The sequence below is a fragment of the Sinocyclocheilus anshuiensis genome, unplaced genomic scaffold (genome assembly GCF_001515605.1).
Source record: "Sinocyclocheilus anshuiensis isolate Anshui unplaced genomic scaffold, SAMN03320099.WGS_v1.1 scaffold70, whole genome shotgun sequence".
NCBI lineage: Eukaryota > Metazoa > Chordata > Actinopteri > Cypriniformes > Cyprinidae > Sinocyclocheilus > Sinocyclocheilus anshuiensis.
In genome coordinates this window covers 1,661,139-1,682,225 of record NW_015542377.1, presented here as the reverse complement: position 1 = coordinate 1,682,225, position 21,087 = coordinate 1,661,139, and the positions used below count along the sequence as shown (strand labels likewise).

Sequence of the window (21,087 nt, the reverse complement as noted above, 5' to 3'; positions counted from 1 at the left end):
GGATTAGGATTCATTAGGATGATTAGTTTAATGAGCAACTTAAATGATCATGTTTGTAACTAGTTTCCATAAGCGATTATTACAAAATGACAGAGATATAACTAGGTTCAAATTTCCATTCTCAGTTTAAAATTTCTCTTCAGCTGTTGTTTTAGAGATACAAAAATCTGTTAGCTACACTCGTAGAACATTTAAGATTCACAGTTAATTTATACTGTATAATTAAATTAAATAATTAAATATTGTAATTAAATTAAATTATAAATTATACTGTAGCTTCCGAAAATATTGATTGGGATTCCTTGTCTATTTATATGTAGGTTACAGCACCATGAGCCCTCAGGAGGACAGCGAGAACCCGCCCTGCAACAATGATCCTCTCTCTGCAGGCGTTGATGTGGGCAATCACGACGAGGACCTCGACCTGGACACGCCTCCACAGACAGCTGCTCTTCTCAGCCACAAGTTCCACCCCTATCGGCACCCCCACACACACCACCCCTTGCACTTGCACACTCATCATCTCCAGGCTGCCGTCACCGTGCACAGTGTGGATGCCGAGTGCTGATCCTGCCCACCCCTGACCCCAAACCAACCGCCAACACTGCCTTTGACGCCACTTCTAACTTCAGCCACCACCTCCATTCAGGCCCTGCACTCCCTTAACTCCCAACTCTCCCTAGGCATCTGCTGATGGCGGTCAGAGGTGTTGTGTGCTTGTCGACCATGGGGGCGAACATTTGACCTCTGTAGAGGTCATTAAGGAGTGCATTTGGCAGTTGCATACAATATAAAGCTCCTTATGTTTTTTTTTCTCCAAGAAACAATGAAGATGAAAGGATTATTTTTCTACTATTTATTTAACAGGAGTGGAGATGGAGATAATGATTGGGAAAATAAGGAAATTAACTGACTGACTGAATTTGTCAGCTTTCTATTAGGCCTATAGAGCCCATTTTAGGACCTGGCCCAGGTTTTCTCCTCGACTAGACTGCGAAGCAGCCTTGAAGGATTTGATTCATGGCACATTTGAGTCATCCGCATGCCATGAGAATTTCTTGTGGGGAGAGTAAACAAAACATTTCAAGGAACGATAGACACAAATGCCTGCGCTGCACATCAAGGAGATGTGAAAATGTGGCGTATTCTGAGGAGCTGTCACTCACTGGTTTGTTTTTTTTGACGGTGTGAGATGATGGTGAATCTCAAGACACTGTGCAATGTGACCAAGGTGTTCTGGGCCACAAATCCAGTGCGGGATATTTTAAATATTTTAAAGATGACTGGGAGAGAGACTATGCTCAGTTCTGCCACTGTGTGTATAAGCTCTCGTTGTATTTCTGTCTGCCTGATTATTTTACATTTGGTGTACGAGAGAGAGAGAGAGAAACAGAGTGTGCATGCGTTGGTGCTTGTGTACATAAATGTGTGTGAATGTGGTGGATGTGTGATGGTGCAGATGGATTGTCTCCAATAATGTTGTCATTTTTTTAAGTCATTAGTCAGTATTGATGGAATGCCATAATATTTTTCAGATCCTTCTAAACCCATGTGCACTTTTACTCAACTGCTTGGCTACTGATATGTAGACAATGTGCTCCTATGATTTTAGAGGGATTGTGTCTATTGTTTTCAGAATGAAATGATATACCGTGTATATACATCTAAAGTTGAACGAAGTAGCTATAAATGTGTCATACACTACAAACCTTTTATCCTCGTCAGAAGTGTTTTATTTTGTCAGTGATTGAGTTTTTCTGCATATGCTCTTAAATTACATTGAAATTTGGGTGGGGGGGAAAGCTAATGAATAGTTTGATTATGGTTTTAATTTATCTGTGATAAGAAATCATGCCAAAAATCATGAGTCACGTGATCTTAAATGATCTAACACATGAGCAAAACAACTTTTCACACATTATGATACAGAAGTCTGGTACATTAGTTCTGTCCAGGCATGTCCCTGTGAAATTTCAGCCTCAATCTGTTACAGTGACAGTTTTAAGCAAGTATACCTTAGAGACTGCTGAATCACATCTATGAATCATATTTTATGTGCTTAAAGTTCAGTCCCTGTGCAGCTATCATTCTTATTTTGGTCATATAACACTTTAAAGTTGATATTCAGATCTATTGCAGGGTGAATGTGATAAATTGTTCCACTTTCTGACTGCGATCAGTCTGGTCGTTATATGGGATCTGCTGTGATTCCAACATAAGTGATAATTGCACAGAATTTGGTATTTGTGTTTATACATGCATTTAACATCATATAAAAATATGTAATATTTTTGTGCATTAAAATGTTTTACAGAACAAGTCATTTCAATACTTAGAGATTTGAGAGTCAGCTCATAATTCACCCACCCCAAGAGGATTGTGGGCTAGTTGTCACACTTTTTACTCCAGTTAATATTTTTCTGGGTGGGGATACTGAATAAATTAACTTCTGTGAAGGCACATGCCTTGAAGCCTTGGACACTGAACATTTCCAATGTTATTGCCAAAGTAAAAAGATAGAGTTGAATAAACACGTTGAATTTTGCCCATTATATGGTGTAAGGGGAAATCTGTCTATTAAAGGCTTTTCAGCTAAAATAAAATGTTTTGAGTTAGTTTCAAACCAACTGTATGTGTGTAACTTGACTTTTGACCTTATAGTTACTGAAAAATATCCCAAATTTTGCCTTCCCCGTGTGACAGCCCCGATGTCTTCTCAATATTAGTAGTCAATTAGTTAACAATATTACGACTTTCTCTCATGCCATTATTTCTCTATGGTATATTTCTTTTAAGTATATCCCGCAAATAAGATTTCACATTTTTCAGGTTGATGTGGTGACTCCCTTTCATTTTTTAAAATGTCAATGCATAGTTTGTCAGTGTAAATGAAGCAAAACACTGGGATTTATGGGGTAGGATTATATAAGCCATTCCTCGCGCGCTGCATAAGAGGTCATTAAGGTGTTATGGCACCGCTCATCCTTGGTGGATAATTTTAACCCGAACACGAGGTGTGAACACACAGTGGGGTAGGCAGAAAAGTGGAGCACTTCTGTTAAATTGGGGCCATGGGAGACACAGCATTATTTTGTGCGAATCGGTTCTTTTGAACAGTTTGTTTCAAAGAACCGGTTCAAAAAATGATTCATCTATACTTTGCGTCCTGTCCTGTCCTGACATAAAACACGCCATCACATGTAGTCACCAGGGATGGCATATTACGTGCTTTAAAAATGTTCCAATGTGCCATATATAAGCATATTTTATTATTTTTCCTTTTCATTTCGGTTATTTCATAACGGTCTTTATTGTAATTTCATGTGTTCCGTTTCTTTCTCCCATGATTTGCACTGCAAAACAAAATCATTTAGAACTTATATTTAACAATATTATTTACTTTAGCCTACGGCTGAAAAAATACGTTATATTAAAAACGCAATTTATTAAAACGAAGTCAAATCCTCATAACTCATCATTGGTTCTCGGCTCATTAAGACTCCGGTTGATTCGGACCGATTCAGTGCGATTTGTTTAGACTCGTTTTATGAACCAGTTTAACTCACTGGAAATTATTCGATTTGAAAGAATCATTCGTTTACGAATCTGACATCACTAGTCGAAGCTTTAGAGAAAACCAGTTGCTCAAGTTCCCAGCTTCTCAAATTTCTCTCATTCTGTCATTACCGCAAGGCAAACGTATCCTGTGAAATGTGCAAATCGTTCAGTTAAATTTCATGTTCTCGTTCTTCTGTTCCAGGGTTTACAGAGTTTACCTCTCATTCATATGTATGCATCAGTTGCGAAAAGACAGTTACGCTTCAATGAATTAACTGCCAGTGGATTCACGAAGCTTAATTGGGACAACACACACACACACACACACAACAAGTCATTTAGACATTTGCAACAGTTAGTTTTGTACACATACAGATTGGTTCTATGCAGTCAATCCGTTTTGCAGTTCTTTAAACTGTTGTTTTCGCTTGCAAATCACTGTTCACAGGCTTGCAGTGCTTTTGACCGTCTTTTGGCGAAAAAAACGTGCCAAAAATGGAAGTCAGAAGCATGCAGATCATATTTATTTTGCGTTAGCATGAAGCTGCAGTTTCACAATACATGAATTACACTTACGAATAACAGTAAAATGCTGCAAATAATTTTTTCTTGCGCTTGAAACACGATTTACACCTTTACAAAGCTTCTCTTGCGCATGCAAATTTAATTTACGCTTACAGTCTTATGTACACTTCCACAACTCTTACCCTGCGTATGCAAATCTTTTTGACGTCATTCTACCTTCATAATAAACACTCGCGTCCCAGATGCGCGCTCTGCCCGCTCCAGCACTCGATCGAGCGCCCACGCGCTACTTTTGTGAGCCATTGAAATATTCTGGTCTTTTCTCTCACTCCCACTCAGAGACGCGCTGAATCACCGATTTAGTTCATGTTCAGGTAATTCAAATGAACGCATATGGTATATGTAAGGGTCTATCTGGAACTTCCCATGTGATGGTGGAAAATCATCCGTGCGCAATGATGGATTCATTAATCTGAGCACTGCAATTAACTTGACATTCGTATTTATAAAGCATTGCCGTGATGGTTTACGTTGCTATATTTTACATTTTCGTTTTTTTTTTGTTTTTTTTTCATTTAAACCGCCACCTCCAAAATTGCACAGAAAATCTTACGAAAATCTTATAATGATGATGATATTATTATTATTATTATTATTAATGTGATTGTTACAATTATTCTTGTCGGGAAAAAAATCCAAAAACAGAAAAAAAATGTGCAATCCCCATTCTTAAAGAGTCAAATGCGATCATCTGTAAATATTGTTGATGTGGGATGTGTAGCTGCTAAAACTGAAAGCGTTCATTCAGGGATATTATAAGGACTCCTGTGATGGAGTCTGCCAGGAGATGGCATTTAGCACACCCACAAGAGACGGCATAAGTCATTCATTCCACACCATAGCTAGTGTATAATGAGTCAAAAGATCTGTCAGGCATGCCTTCAGATGTTTCTGCCATACACAATCTCTCCTAGTGTAGAGACTAAATGATTTCTGAGCTATAAATGTCAGCTTGTCCATACAGTTTATTTAAGCTTTCATGCAGTCACTTAATAAACAATTAGTTTAAAACGTAAAGCATAAGTTTTTAGACACATTATTGGCAGTTACAATATTTGCTCCATCAACGAAAATAGTTCCGAATGCAGTCAAAGCAGGAAAAATGTTGTGCATCTCTGAGCAACACACAGCAGTGGTGTTTTAGTTAAATGGGTCATATGATGCGATTTCAATTTTTCCGTTCTCTTTGGAGTGTTACAAGCTCTTGGTGCATAAAGTAGATCTGTAAAGTTGCGATCGGCTTTCACCGTGGACGAAGCGGAGTCCAGCCCGGAGTCGTCACATGTCCTTCCGGACGCTCCTTCGTCGAAATCGCCGGCCGCGCCGTTCTCAAGCCCACCCGCCTCTGCTCACTCTAACCCTCCGGCCGTTCCTCACGCTAGCCCCCGGCCTCTGCTTACTGTAGGCCGCGGTGTGTGATGCGGTTTCATTGTGAAAGCGAAACTACTTTGTTTGGCCTTCCAAAAATCAGTGGTTAAGTTGTATTCCTCGTTTATAATGGGTTTTCATGTTTTTGAATCATCGCTCCGGCCTGACAGGGCATCATCACAATATGGCAAGGGGCGTAACATTTCCGTCACACGCTTGAGGTATTCGGCCAATCACAACGCACTGGATAGCTGGCCAATCACAGCACACCTCGCTTTTTCAGACCGATGAGCTTTGTAAAAACGTTTCAGAAAGGCGGGGCATAGAGGAGAAACAATAATGTACAGTATGTGGAAAATAATGTGTTTTTTGAACCTTAAACCGCATAAACACATTTCATTACTCCAAATACACAAAATACTGTTCTTTTTAGCAGCATCATATGACCCCTTTAACTAATCAGCAAATCGGTTGAGTGAATGATTCAATAAACAGTCACTTGTCGCCACCTACTGGTGTAATGATGTAACAACAGAAGGTCACTGAAAAATCATCACTACTGGACAGACTAACAGCCTGTCTGGATCAGAAAACACAAGCAAGTGTTATACGAATTGTGAAAAGTTGGAACGCTGATTTGGAAATCGATAATGCTATTTTTACTATTTTTCCGTCACATTTAGGCTACCATTGCTCGGCAAAATCTTGCAGGTGAAATCCAGTCATATTAATATGAATTCACTAGACTTGGAGTTTTGCGTGTGGGCGAAAAAGTTTCCCATGCAGATTTAGCTCATATTCAAGTTTGTCACACGGAGTCGCAGTGCTGACCAAAAAAAAGCTGTTTGTGTAGAAAGTGACTTTTGTGTGAGCTGTGCTTTAAAGTGCTTTAAAGTGCATTATCGAAATTTTGTGAAGTTTTGTATATCAATATAGCGATATATCAATTCTTCAATGCGGTGAATTGAGTTACCAACTTGAACCAGTTCAACCTGAACCAGTTGTGAAATCGGCGTGGGGAAATCTTTCGTCCTCACACACAATTCCCAGTCGTGTGGATTCCTACTCCAAGAAGCTGGATTGTGCCTGCACAAATTTGCCGAACAAAGGTATTTGTGACAGTGCCTAATCATTGTTATGCTATTGACAATAATGGACCTTTCTCTTCTTTTTTTTGACAACAAATTTTGCTGAAAACCACTTACCTGTACTTTTAATTATTTGCATAAATAAATACTATGTAGGCTATAGTCTACGTAAATATTGCTTAATGTTTTAATAAATATTTTTAATCACAAAAGATCTGCTTACTAGAACTATCATTATCACAGACTGTTATTGGGCTGTTTTATTGTTATTTATTGTTGCTTTCGTAAATTTATATGAGTTGTTATTATTTTATTTTTTATATATTATACTGTCCTGTTAAGAATGGGAAAAGAGACTAATAGTCAGAATGTGTTTAGTTTTCCATCGGTGGAGGTCGCCAGTTGTACTGTGCTGGGGCTCATACACACTTACTTTCAAGAGTGCCGTCGATGCGTTTGACTCAAAGCACAGACGCCCACCTATCCGCTCTCTCCGACTCACTTTCCACTGAGCGCTTCAAGATGGCGGCCGCTTCATCCATCCAGCCGCCGAGCGTGCACGCGTTAAAGCGGGAAAATTCACCTCACCCGGAGTCCGACAGCCCCGCGAGCCGACAGGACGAGGACGCAGCATCCGAGGGGCTCACCATCCTCCGAGATCTACCGGAACTTGATCCCGAGGAAATCGAGAAACGGCTGGAGAAAACTCGCAGAGAGCTGAGCAACAGGAGGAAGATCCTTATTAAGAACCTGCCACAGGATACAACCAACCAGGTAGAGAGATTTACATACACCAGCCTGACAGGTGAAAGTTACACTGCTCACTAGTTCATGGGACAAAAGGGCTTTTCAGTAGCTTTTCTTATCATTTTAAGTGTGGTTGTTAGTTTGTTAGTTAAGATACATAAACGAGTTTTATTATTCCATGAGTTTGCATGTAACATATATAACGTTAAACAGACAGTTAAGCGCACCACCGCTACGATGAATAGCCTATGTTTTTCAGACAAAATAAATAAATAAAATGGCAAACACACATCAGTTACAAAAAAGTTAAATTAAAACATTTATTGAAATACGGATATTGGGTATCGCCTAAGTAAACGTAAACAGTTCAATTTAAGTGACCTTAGATCAGTGCTGCAACTTTTACGTTCATCATCAGGAAAACCTGTAAGTTACAACTGTTTGCTCGCGACTCAAACCGTTGTCTGCTTTAAAACAGCACGCAATTTCTATTGTAAAACACCGCTGAAATGAAACGAAAACAAATAAGCGGAAAATATGCAGTAAAATAACAGCCCGACGGCACCTTTGGTTGAACGCAACGCGCAGAGTTCCGCTGAAAACGAGCCGCTCGCCGTCTCTGTCTGCCGAGTTCAGCGTTTATCAACCTTTCCGTCTTATGTACCCCCACAACCTCATAAATGCGACTCCAAAACTCGTCCATGAACCAATATGCAGCCTAACATATGTTCCGTGGAGCTGCCTGGTGATTTACTAGACCAGTGTTTCCCAACCTTTTTTTAGTCGCGGCACCCTTTGGAAATTTTAAGAAACTTGTGGCACCCTACAAAATTAATTCTAATTTTCGGCAGCCGAAATTTCGGTGCATCTCTAATTATTGGCGACATCAGAAATGGATATTATATAATATATGCTTTTTTGAACATTTTAGCAATTTAAAAATATTAAAAAAGGATTTTTTACACGGCACCCCTGCTCTCGGCAGACGGCACCCCAGGGTGCCGCGGCACCCCGGTTGGGAAACACTGTACTAGACTTTTTTCGAAATGAATTCAGTGTTAACACTCACTAAAAAAACGCAACGAGTTTCATTTTAATAAACCCAAATAGGTTTTTATTTTGTTTTAGTTGTATTTTTTGTTTTGTTATACTTTGTTAATCCTTCCTTATTATAACTCTAATTATATTTAATTAAGAGCACGGCTTGTTTGCGTAATGTTTTCTTCACTCGGCGGCTCTTATCCATTTGCCTGGTTGTGGTTGGATGCTGTCTGGAGGCATGTTTGCTCATGAAGACAGACAGACTGACTGAGATCCGGCTGAGGGCGTTCAGGGCTGAACTCTGAGTGGGAGATTTTCATATTCAACGAGCTGAGGTGGCTGCTGCCCATGGCATTTCCAGAGTTTTCCTCCACATTATTAATGTCAGTAAACATGTCGGATACCTGGGTCCTTGAGGGGGGTGTAATATTTCCCTGGCTCCAGAAGGAGATGAGTGCCGCTAATATCTAATTGTCAGAATCTGCTGAGCAGATGACACTGCACTGTACGTTTGCACTTCTACACTTCTACAATGCACAAAACATGCACTTTCATATAATGTTGTGGTGAGTATCTCATGCAGTAGCATATGTTTTGATTGATTCTGTTAATATGTTTAATTGTTATTGACATTATTTCAGATAGCCTGTACTGCATGTTGTATTACGGGCACTTATAACCTTAGACAGCATGACAGTGAGTAACAGTTTGGAGAAGAGTGTCAGGTGCACACCGCTGCTGTGATCAGGTCACAGAGTAGCGGCTTATCACTGAGAACACGTGTCAGGCAAAGCAGCTCGGTCTCTCTTTCTGTCTGTGTTCCTCATTCATACATACACAATCACACTGCTCCTTATACTGAATAATTTAGGAGCAGGTCGGTCACAGGTTTGGGCAGGAGAAATGTCAGAAATTAACTCTTCTGATTGGCTCTTTGTCAGGTGACAACATATTTTGGGTGATCTCATCCCCTCCTCACTGTTGAGCTCCACTTTTCCACAGGTTTGCTGTTGGTTTGGATGTCAGTAGCAGATGTTCAGCAGTGGAGTATGGAAGTGTGTGTTCTCTCTGAATACACAACACAACATTCACACTTACAGATGGGGTGGGCGATATAAGCAAAAATTTCATCATTATATTGTATTAATGATCTGTTATATTAATATTCTATTCTATTACTTTTTGGTCAACAAACATATGTGGTTCAGAAAATGATTCAAAAACGTTAAAAAAAAGCCTTAGTGCTCAATTCAGATTTTTGCGCAGATCCGATTTTTTTTTTTGCATAGCTGTCCACATTGTGGTTGCCAGGTTTTCACAACAAAATCCGCCCAATTGCTTCTCAAAACTAGCCCAATCGCATTCTGGGGGTTATATATCGCGTTAGTGCAGTCACTTTAACCCACAGAAAAACAACCTGCGGCAACGATGAAAAAGTATCCCAATTCCACGGGAAAACTGTGGACTAGGCAACACTTGTGCAGCACGCTGTCATACTGACGTAAACACGGAGGACATAAAGTAAGCGATTATGCATTAATTTATAGTGTGATCTGCCGCAGAAGACAGTGAAATTATGCACAGGCAGTATGAAAAATAAAGACAAGGATGTGACAGAAGAGAGCAGAGTTTTGAATCTTTTATGATACGAGCCCTCATGTTTTGCTTGTATATAGAGTTGTCACAGCAATACTTATGAGTTCTGACACGTCACTGTACTGTACTTCCACTGACTACCTTTCGCAACTTGATAGCTTTGGGTATGTAAAATCTTTGAAGTGACTCCCATGAGTGCAGAATCGTGACGAATGTTGATCTTGAGTGACGTCAAAGTCGCATGAATTCCGATATGACTGTTCACACTGCGGTCGCATTGCAAAACATCTGACCTTTATCGGATTTCGTACCACATATGGAAGTGGCACAAATCGGAATTGAAAAGATCAGATTCCATGTGGTTTGTGCTGTTCACACTGTCATGAGAATAACAGATCTGAGTCACATGTGAGCAAAAAAAAAATCAGATTTGGGCCGCATTTTCCTGCAGTGTGAACGTAGCCTTAGAGGTCATTGCATACTGTTTACCTAGTGTTGCTAGCTAGAATAAATTGTTTTCCGTCCCCTTCCTTTTGAAGATTAGTTTCTATCTGGTTTCGATTCCTCTCTGTTCTGTCCTGACCTCGTCACCTTTATTTATATAGCGCTTTTAACCTCGTGTCACCTTGGCTATTGACTCTGGTCACCACAGAGCAAATCAAGCTCTATATCATGCTCTACATCTGTGTCAGTGTGTTTCACCCCAATATCTGACCTTCCTGTGTGCACGAACCTTTAATTTGTCTGTTGGAGTGTGAGACAGCAGTCTGTCCAGAGTCCCCATCTAAAATATAGTGAAAGTCATCTGTAGACTGTATCCCTAAATCAGTCAGCATCAGTGTGAGCTGGCATTAAAAAAGCAATTGATTTTACACATGCTGCATACTGGTGTAGATATACTGCAGGGATACCCAGATGTTTGTTTTATTTATTTATTTTTTGAATTATTATTTAATGCCTATGTCATATATGTGTGATTTAGGATATATATGTAAAATGTAAGTCCTGTGGAATTCCTATATGTGGAATTCCACAGTGAATTCCTGTTTTTTTGATAGTTTTAAATCCTGAAATGTAGTACAATATTTAAATAACAAAAATGTTACTAGCTTAATGTTAATTCATAGTTCTCTACAAGGTCATAGTAGAAAAATAACTAAGAAATGTACAGTCCCATAGTGAGTATACTGTAGAAATATTATATACTACTTGAAATCAGTGACTAATTATAATTACTGGAACTAAATGCACACATAAACTAGACGTTTTTCATAATTCCTGAGTTATTGCAAACAATCCTGTTAGTTCTCCATCCATGTTTGACAGTGCCAGGAACCAGGCTAGTAGAAAAGCTTGTCCTACCTAGCAACAGTAACCAAGGGCATGGAGCATAGTGAAAGATGATCACTATAGTGAAAATGACAAATGCACAATTTGCATTTTCTGCACATTGCAGAATAAAAGTAAAAAAAAAAAAAAAGTGTAGTGAAAATTGTGTGTTGTGTAGTGATAGATAGTAGGTAGCAGCTTTCATAAGTGTCACAGGCCAACAACACATTCAGACAACATTACACATCTTATCTTAGAGACAAAGCGTCTGAGTTCTCAGCAGTACAAAATGATTAACAAGTGAGCATATTTATACTCTCACGCTGATAAATTGCTCTCTCATTTAGTTTTAAATCCCCTTGTTAACACAGACAGTCTGTAAAGCATTTGAATAAGTCACATGCAGAATGACCTGTGTTTCATTGGTGAACAGGCGCGGAGACATTAATCAAGGGCAGTAACCCCCCTCCCTTCTGTTAGCCTTCAACTGTCCCAGATGTTTAGTTGAATCATAGCGGGCCGATGCTGGTCCTGACAGTGTGATCCATATCTAATAGTATCTAGATGCTCACTCAGGCTTTCTGGCCATTTATGGGCCATTACAATGCATGTGTAATGCGCTGTGTTAAGAGAAAGCCATAAGTGAGGCAGACTTGTGTGAAATGTGTCTTGTTGACTCTAATTAGAGGCAGAGGGAGGGAGTGCACTGCTCTTTGAAATGGCAAAGAAAATGAATTAGACCGTCTACTGCAAAGGACTGTACAGAATGTGAAGTTAAAAAAAAAGTATTTTATGTACTGTATATAGCAGATTAGAATGCATGTCAGTGCTGTCTGCTCAATTTTATTTGGTTTTCATACATATTGAAGGAGATGAATGTGTTTATAGTTTGACAGATATGACTATTAAGTTACCTCAAATACTCACATCTGTCTAATTCTTTCATCATTTACTCACAATCATGTCGTTCCAAACCTGTATGGACCCTTTTTACATTTCCGGGTTTTTTTAGAAGCAGAAGTCATCATAGTTGGGTGAACTTCTATAGAGGAATATTAAACCACAAAAATACTATTTAAATATGAATCCTGCATGTTCTGCGAGTCTCTATGAATGGCACACATACTGAAGCGCACGTGACACTCACTGTGTTTTCAGCCTTTGCCCCCTCAATATATAAGTATAATATAATCTCTAGAACTAGTCACTTCATGAGCATTTTACGTTTTTTTTTAGAGAAAATCTGTTGTCATATCATATAAAAACAGAAAAGGCCTTCACAGCAACCCGTCAAAATAAAAGTTCGATTTAACTTGAAAAAACTGTGACAGAAATATATTACTTAATGTAATTATAGTACTACTAGTAATAATTATAATTAATTATTAAAACATTATTATTAAAACTTTATTTTTTAAAGGAATGGTAACACTTTCTATGAAGACCATGCTTATAATGAATTATAGCTCCATTTATACTTATAAGTATTACAATTTTATAAACATATTTATAAAGACTCATTAAGACCTATACTGCATCTGTGTTGATATAAATGCTTATTTTGAATACTACTACTAGTTACTAACCTATATAAATGAATCATTGATGGCTTTAAGTAAAGTGAAAACATAGGATGCAATTTTCTTAAAGCAAATGTTAAGAAACCATGAAGATGTGCTCATTATCAGTTTAAGTTGTTTACTTGTATATGTAACTAATGAACAATAATTCCTTCATAAATAATGAAGATAAAAACAGAAATCATTAGTACAAACAGTTAAAAAAACTTTTTTAAATGTTACATACTAGCAAAACACTGCAACGATATTATAAAGCTTAATTCTAAACTGCTATAAGCAATACCATGCATATCGCTGAGGAGATATAGATTTCAACAAATCAAAATTACCATTCATTACCTCTAATGCAAACATTAGCCATTAAAGACATAATAACTAATTGATACAACAAACAAGTGTCTCTGGAACTGTTTTATATTTGATCATTTATAAGCCAGTGTGTAATGGATTATGAGCATGCACACTAAAGAAGAAAATGCATGCCTTATAAGTAATTACAAAAATAATATAAACATAATTATAACTGTTCTTATAACACAGCATAGGTCTTAATGAGTCTGTATAAATATATTTATAGAATAGTAATACTTATTTATAAGTATGCATAAATGGGGCTATAATTCATTATAAGCATGGTCTTCATAGAAAGTGTTACCAGAATTTATTTAACAGAAAAATGTAAATACACAACACAGTATTTCTGAATAAATAAATAAATTAGGAATCCAGAAAATTAATGGAAAACACAGAATTTGGTAAAAATGAAACTGAATTTGACAAAAAAATGTAAAAAATTAATACGGCCTTAATACGTACTTTTTGTTATACTTGTAATTAATTGCCGTTAAATTGTGTACATTTCACGATTTCAATTAATTAGACATGTTTTTTGATTAATACAATTTAATTTATAAGTACACACACAGTAAAATAAAGTGTAACTGAGATTTCTATCCCTCCATTGAAAGTCCATGTAAACAAATCTTTGACAATTCAAAAAGTTCTTAAAAGTAAGTATTGTAAACGTAATTTATATGAATCGAGCGGTCTTTTGTCGTTTTTATTCACATATAAACATTGATTAGCCCAATGCAAATAGAGCACATCAAATATGGTAAACAGAAGCTCGTTTGTCGTGCAAGAACCAATGAGGTTTGTCCTTGACAAGCACGTTTGAGCTTCTGTTTGCCATATTTGATGTGTATTGATTAGTGTTTATGTGTGAATAAAAGCCTAAATTAAATCTATTCATCATTATCAACCTGTATTCAACTGCTCAGTTGATGTGGATTCATTTTACATCACCAAATACGCAATTTCAAGTCCTCAGCAAAATCATAGTTCGGACCGCCGGCATTACAAGCAAGTACATCTCACAGTGAACAGTAACGCAGCACAGCACACATTAACAGCTCCACGCTGTTGCAGTATGCCATGTCCCCTGCTGAATCCAGAAGTCCCTTTGTCATAATCAAGTGTGTCCTTCAGGATGTTCCTTATGACCAGCTAGAGAAAACACAAAGCCAGTGTGGGCACCTCTGGTTTATCTCTGTTAACACACTTTCGGGATGTGACAGCAGGGCCTGCTGTGTGCATAAAAGGGAAGAGGAAGAGATTTATGAGACAGTGTATGTGTGTGTTTATCTGATGGATAAACTGTGTGGCTGCAGTTGGAAACCTTAATTTTCATGGCCACACCTTCGTTGTATCAGTTTTCATAATGATAAAAGAACAAGTTTGTATGGAACCCCTATATACTGCATCTGGATGATCACCCACTGAATGCATTACTGAATATTTGATATTTTTATATTTTATGTTTTTCTTTTTATGTGTTTCGCCAGAATTTTTTTTTTATACATCTTTATTTGATTTTAGAAAATGAAGAAACCCTTCTGAAAGAGACATTTTATGTCTCAGATTCTGTCTAAATAATGGCTGGAGGCCAATTTGTGACATTACTCACATAATGTGCCAACATTCTTTCCTCTCACAAATGAAATCATCAGCTCTATACAATATATATGCATGCAAGAGAAATGATTTCCCTATAAAGTTAACACCTTGTTAAACCAGTTATGCATCTCTTCAAATCCCTAGTATGAGGCTATATATTTATATATTGTTTAGTCATATTTTGTTTAAATTTCTGCTGCAATAGAGACCCACTTTTCAGAAAGAGTCCTCGCTACAGACTATAGTGCAATAAGGCAGTGGATTAATATATTACTGTATGTAGTGTATTTTGCTGATGTGTTTGTGTTTTTTTTTAATTAAAAAATGTGTATTGATTATTTTATGCTATTATTGTAATATATAGCTTATTCACAATTTTAGCTCCGGCTCCACTCCGGGTTTTCCATTTACTTACCAGTAAATGAAAGAGGAACAACACTCAGCCAATCAAATTTGAGGAACTAACTGCTAATAATATAATTGGTGTAACGAAAAACAAATATACAATACATTGTAGCATTAATTTGCTCACTTTTTCTCTCTTTTTCATTCCCCCCAGGAGGTCCATGAAATTCTACGCGAGTACGAGCTCAAATACTGTTTTGTGGACCGGAACAAAGGAACAGGTAATTGGCCTCCTTCAGTCATCCTACTGCTCTCATGTTTCTAATGGTTCTCTTCCATCTGAGCCATCAGAATCCAGACCTCTCAAAAAACACCATACGTTTGGCTACTTAACGCACCTGAGATTAATTTCCTGTGGTGGAGAATGAGGACTTACAGAGAATTGTTCTTGATGAAAGGTCTCAGCTCTGTAACTGCAAAGAGGTTGCCTGTTCCTCTGAAGTAAAGTGAAGCTTTGAGGTTATTTGAGTTTGTACAATCTGTCACTGTGTTGATTTGTCCTCTTTCTATCGTTGTTCTGTTTGAAATATTGAATCAAATGAGCAGTTGGATTTTAGTTTTCATATATAATTTTAACTGTATTATAATAAAATAATAAATAAAATGTAATAGTATTTTAACTTCAGTCCATCACTTAAAATATTGATCTAATACATCCTAAAGAGCTGCTATTTCAACTGGATTCCAGACAATTTGAAAGCTCAGGGTGACTTCCAAAACAGACCAAGCTTGTCATTGGCATCCATGCTGAAAAACAATTTTAAGTCTAACATATGGTAATAAATTCTTGAAGATAAATAAGCGAAGATAAACAACATGCACTGAAATTCAGCAAAAGTGTATTCTGTTATTCAGCTTGAGAAAGTGTTTTTTGCTATTTTCAGCCCAATGCAGTTATAATTTTCACATCCTGCGCCACGTTGTTTAAATAGCAAATGCATTTGCACCCATTTGTGCGCCCATGGGCGTGCTGGTCTGAAAACGAGGTGTGTTCAGGCGCATTGCTGGCACATTGCTATTTTGAGGCAACTGAAATAGACAAATAAAATTGGCAATAATTTTTTTTTTGTTATTTAAAAAGAGTGTGTTAGTAATATGCGCCTATATGCAGGGGCACAACACGCGTACACTCTGCTTATTACACACACAGGTATGCGCAGCAGCGCACAAACATGTCAAATATTAAAAATGAAAGGATTACAATGTAAAAGATTATTATTGTGCCTCGTAGATGGTCTCCTCACGCGCTTAAACCTTGTGCACGAGCAGATTCGTTTCCTCTCTGGAGAAGCGTTCAGTCTTTGCTCTTGCAAATTCCACCATGTACTGTAAATAGCGAATCCGCCATGGCGCAAGCGCAACTGGCTTTTAAAGGGAATGGGAGATGAGACTCTGATTGGTATATGGCATGTTACGCCCAAAACACACCCATTACTCATTAAAGGGTTAGTTCACCCAAAAATAAAAATTAGCCCATGAATTACTCACCCTCAAGGCATCCTAGGTGTATATGACTTTCTTCTTTCAGATGAATCCAGTAGGAGTTATATTAAAAATTGTCTTTGATCTTCCAAGCTGTTTAATGGCAGTCAGCGGGTGTTGCAGTTCATCAGTCCAAAAGAAGTGAAATAAAGCGCATCCATCCATAATAAAAAGTGCCTCACACGGCTCCGGGGGGTGAACAAAGGCCTCCTGTAGTGAATCGATGCGTTTTTATAAGAAAAATAACCATATTTAAAACGTAATAATTTAATCTAGCTTGCGTCTCACCGTTGTACAAACATTTTTTTTTTAAATAAATGTTATTATTTATAACATTTATAACAATTTGCTTTGTGTTTAAATGCAATATACTTTGTGTTTTAATATTGTATCATTTCAGTACACATTATTTATTTATTTGCTATTGCGGCAAACGGGAATGCAAAAAAATATATATTTGTTGTAGTTTCTGTTTACTACTATAGAATTTTACCCAACTATGGATGTGAAAAGCGTCCTTACTTAATAAGCTTCCATTCTCAGAGCTGTCAAAATAAAAGTCTTGTTTCCAAAACTTATCAGCCAAACAGAAAAACGTATCAGCTGATGCTAATAATTAAAGTCCCCCTGTAGTGAAAATCAAGTTTTTTATGTTGTTTATTTGTCTATGTGGTATTTTTAATATGCTTTTAGACAAACCATATGCCAATCTATTAATCAACACCATTGCTGAGTATTTTCTCCTTAAAACTGTAGTTTCCTAAATAAAATTAATTCAAAAATAAATTAGAGCAAAAAACCCATGAAGCTGTGGTTTAATGTGAATTTAGAACCGCTAACTTGCATTATAGCCAATGACAACAGTGTAAAAGTAGCTCGGAGTCAGACCCACCTCTCCCGCATCGCTGTCTGCACTTCACACGCGTACGCTCGCAGGCGCAAATTAAGAATCACAAACGGCTGCATTCTGTAAATAGCGAATCCGCCATGGCGCAAGCGCAACTGGCTTTTAAAGGGAATGGGAGATGAGACTCTGATTGGTATATGGCATGTTACGCCCAAAACACACCCATTACTCATTAAAGGGTTAGTTCACCCAAAAATAAAAATTAGCCCATGAATTACTCACCCTCAAGGCATCCTAGGTGTATATGACTTTCTTCTTTCAGATGAATCCAGTAGGAGTTATATTAAAAATTGTCTTTGATCTTCCAAGCTGTTTAATGGCAGTCAGCGGGTGTTGCAGTTCATCAGTCCAAAAGAAGTGAAATAAAGCGCATCCATCCATAATAAAAAGTGCCTCACACGGCTCCGGGGGGTGAACAAAGGCCTCCTGTAGTGAATCGATGCGTTTTTATAAGAAAAATAACCATATTTAAAACGTAATAATTTAATCTAGCTTGCGTCTCACCGTTGTACACAGAATTTTTTTTTAAATAAATGTTATTATTTATAACATTTATAACAATTTGCTTTGTGTTTAAATGCAATATACTTTGTGTTTTAATATTGTATCATTTCAGTACACATTATTTATTTATTTGCTATTGCGGCAAACGGGAATGCAAAAAAATATATATTTGTTGTAGTTTCTGTTTACTACTATAGAATTTTACCCAACTATGGATGTGAAAAGCGTCCTTACTTAATAAGCTTCCATTCTCAGAGCTGTCAAAATAAAAGTCTTGTTTCCAAAACTTATCAGCCAAACAGAAAAACGTATCAGCTGATGCTAATAATTAAAGTCCCCCTGTAGTGAAAATCAAGTTTTTTATGTTGTTTATTTGTCTATGTGGTGTTTTTAATATGCTTTTAGACAAACCATATGCCAATCTATTAATCAACACCATTGCTGAGTATTTTCTCCTTAAAACTGTAGTTTCCTAAATAAAATTAATTCAAAAATAAATTAGAGCAAAAAACCCATGAAGCTGTGGTTTAATGTGAATTTAGAACCGCTAACTTGCATTATAGCCAATGACAACAGTGTAAAAGTAGCTCGGAGTCAGACCCACCTCTCCCGCATCGCTGTCTGCACTTCACACGCGTACGCTCGCAGGCGCAAATTAAGAATCACAAACGGCTGCATTCGAGGACACAACATCATCATGTAAGTAACTTTAACGAATGTTACAGTATTCACTGTAGTTATCCGCTAGTAAAAACATAGTTTTATCAGTCATTATCCGTGTATGCCATTGTTTTGCATTTACTACAGTTCAGTGGATCAGGAGGCGCTGGCTGGTGTGACTGAGTGGAGGCGGGACTAATTTGCATATTCATAGATCAGCGTATAGTAAATGAGGCAAGGGTGTAGAGTTACATTCAAGCTATTTTAAGGCATGAGAAAATTATTTTCACAAGAAGAACCATTTAAATATGTCATTTTGATTATCAAAGATAAGTTTTAAGGGATAACATATTTGACTACAGGGGGACTTTAAAAACGGCAAAATATCAGCTGATATATTGCATTACTTTTGCCACCAGCCATAGCCAAGCCACACGTAGCTACTGTTGGATTGAGCCTCAGCTGCACGATTACTGCGATTACAGCTGCACATTTCACACATGGGTATTTTTCACAGTCCAGTGCTAAACCTAAGGCTGATTATCAACCTGCACCTTCATGTAATGCCGGGATTTTGGCCTGCTAAATGTCGTCAGTACCTAAAACCCCTGGCAGCACTGCAAACATTCCCACATGCTCTAATTAGCAGTATCTAGGGATAAAGGTGAAACATCATGATGATCTCATCCTCCAGCCGCTCTGGGCTTGTCACCTCCTGCCAGCACCCCAGCAGAGGCTCCGGTGTCAAGGATCAGAGTCCAGTGTGCCTGCAGGAGGTGGAATGTTACTTGTGCTCTTTAGTACTTGCCTGAAATACGTTGAACAATTTAAATACGAGTGATTCACATGGCATATAGACCTGTTCTTTTGGTTAGAGACAAGTTTAAGGAAAGAGCTGTGAAGAGTGGAATAAGAATGAAGAATTACCATGAGAGGAAATGAGGAAAGGCGAGGAAATGTTGATAGAGACTGCAGGGAGAGAAAGCAATCAGAGATGGAAGAAAGAATGACAACTTATATGATGGTGGAAGATGGGGAAAAAAGAAATCCTACAGAAAAAGAATTTTTGTCTCCTCTGGCGTACAGCCCGGAATTGAAATATGCTGTGATATTCCCAATGCTGGAGGCTTACAGTAAGGGAATTAGCCCCTGTAATTCCCTGTAAAATCGCATTCCGGGGGTAAAATACATTTATCGTTATTATCGCGAGAAGACGAATTCTTATCGTGTGGAGAATTTTTACCGGTATATCGCAAACGATAAGATATCGCCCATCCCTAATAGTGGCTAGCTCTCATTTCAAACGCCGGTTCTTAGAAGCGCAAGTCCGTATTGTTACTGATCTGAAATGTTCAGTATCCGTGCTTTATTTCAGGGTTTGCTGCCTGTATCTTTGTAAGGTCATTTCAGTCTGCCATAAATGTAAGTAACTCTAAAGTGCGTCTTGGGAAGTATATGGAGGTCCTCAGTGCTCAGACTCCATGTTATGCACCTGCCACACAACACAAAGACATAAACATCACCTAGACAGGTTGAGTTTAATAAATCAGCTCAGCTTTGCATTCACACTCAGTTCTTTCATTTCTAAAGCCTCTTTAGAGATGATAAAAGTCACTTGTGTGCGTGTGAATTTCCCCCATACCTTTTAAATGCCAAACAAGGCTGGTGGACAGCTTTCTCCTTAAGCAGCTGCAGGCCCTCCAGCTTTTTAAATGTTTGGATTGTCTGGAAAGGGAGGCAGATTTTCTTCAGAGCGGTATGTTCAGTCTGTGGAATGCTGATGATGTAAATTATGAGCCGTACTGTCTGACCTCTTGTGTACTAGAATCGTGCATGTAGATACCCTGTAGATTGATGCGGGTGTGTTGTGTTTAAGGGTTTTTTAGGGCTGTATAACTAGCATTAAGCAAAGATGCCAACATCTAAGTTGCGTAGTTTAGAAGTTGCATACATCAGCCGAGTAGCTGCCATGCAGATGATAACAGATAGCTCTCTCCAGGTATATTAGACTTTGGGCGACTCAAACAAATAGAGCAATGTTTTGATAGCATCGCAGAGCCAGTATGTTTACACTATTTGGTTAAATATTCGTAATATTTGTAAACATACGAATCACTTAAGTTCTTGGGATAAATTATAGGATGTATACACTACTGTTCATTGAGAAATATTATTACAGTTTAAAATAACTTTTCAAATTTATATTTGTAAGTTGTAATTTATCTTGTAATGGCAAAAGCTGAATTTTCAGCAGCCATTATTCCAGTCTTCAGTGTCACAT

The 21,087-nt window shown here is 37.8% G+C and overlaps 2 protein-coding genes across 3 annotated transcripts in view; both read left to right on the top strand.

Moving 5' to 3' along the window:
- cachd1 (cache domain containing 1) overlaps window positions 1-2,801 on the top strand; it is a 78,959-nt gene extending 76,158 nt beyond the window's left edge. The window contains exon 27 of the mRNA XM_016491412.1: window positions 321-2,801. Within this exon, the coding sequence (XP_016346898.1) occupies window positions 321-568 (248 nt within the window). The 3' untranslated portion in view covers window positions 569-2,801. The remainder of the gene's footprint in view (window positions 1-320) is intronic.
- Window positions 2,802-7,049: 4,248 nt separating this feature from the next.
- LOC107692377 (ribonucleoprotein PTB-binding 2-like) overlaps window positions 7,050-21,087 on the top strand; it is a 72,855-nt gene continuing 58,817 nt past the window's right edge. The window contains exons 1-2 of one of the 2 annotated variants that reach the window (XM_016491410.1): window positions 7,050-7,373; window positions 15,408-15,474. In XM_016491410.1, the coding sequence (XP_016346896.1) occupies window positions 7,050-7,373; window positions 15,408-15,474 (391 nt within the window). The remainder of the gene's footprint in view (window positions 7,374-15,407; window positions 15,475-21,087) is intronic. The other variant, XM_016491411.1, reaches the window with a different exon arrangement.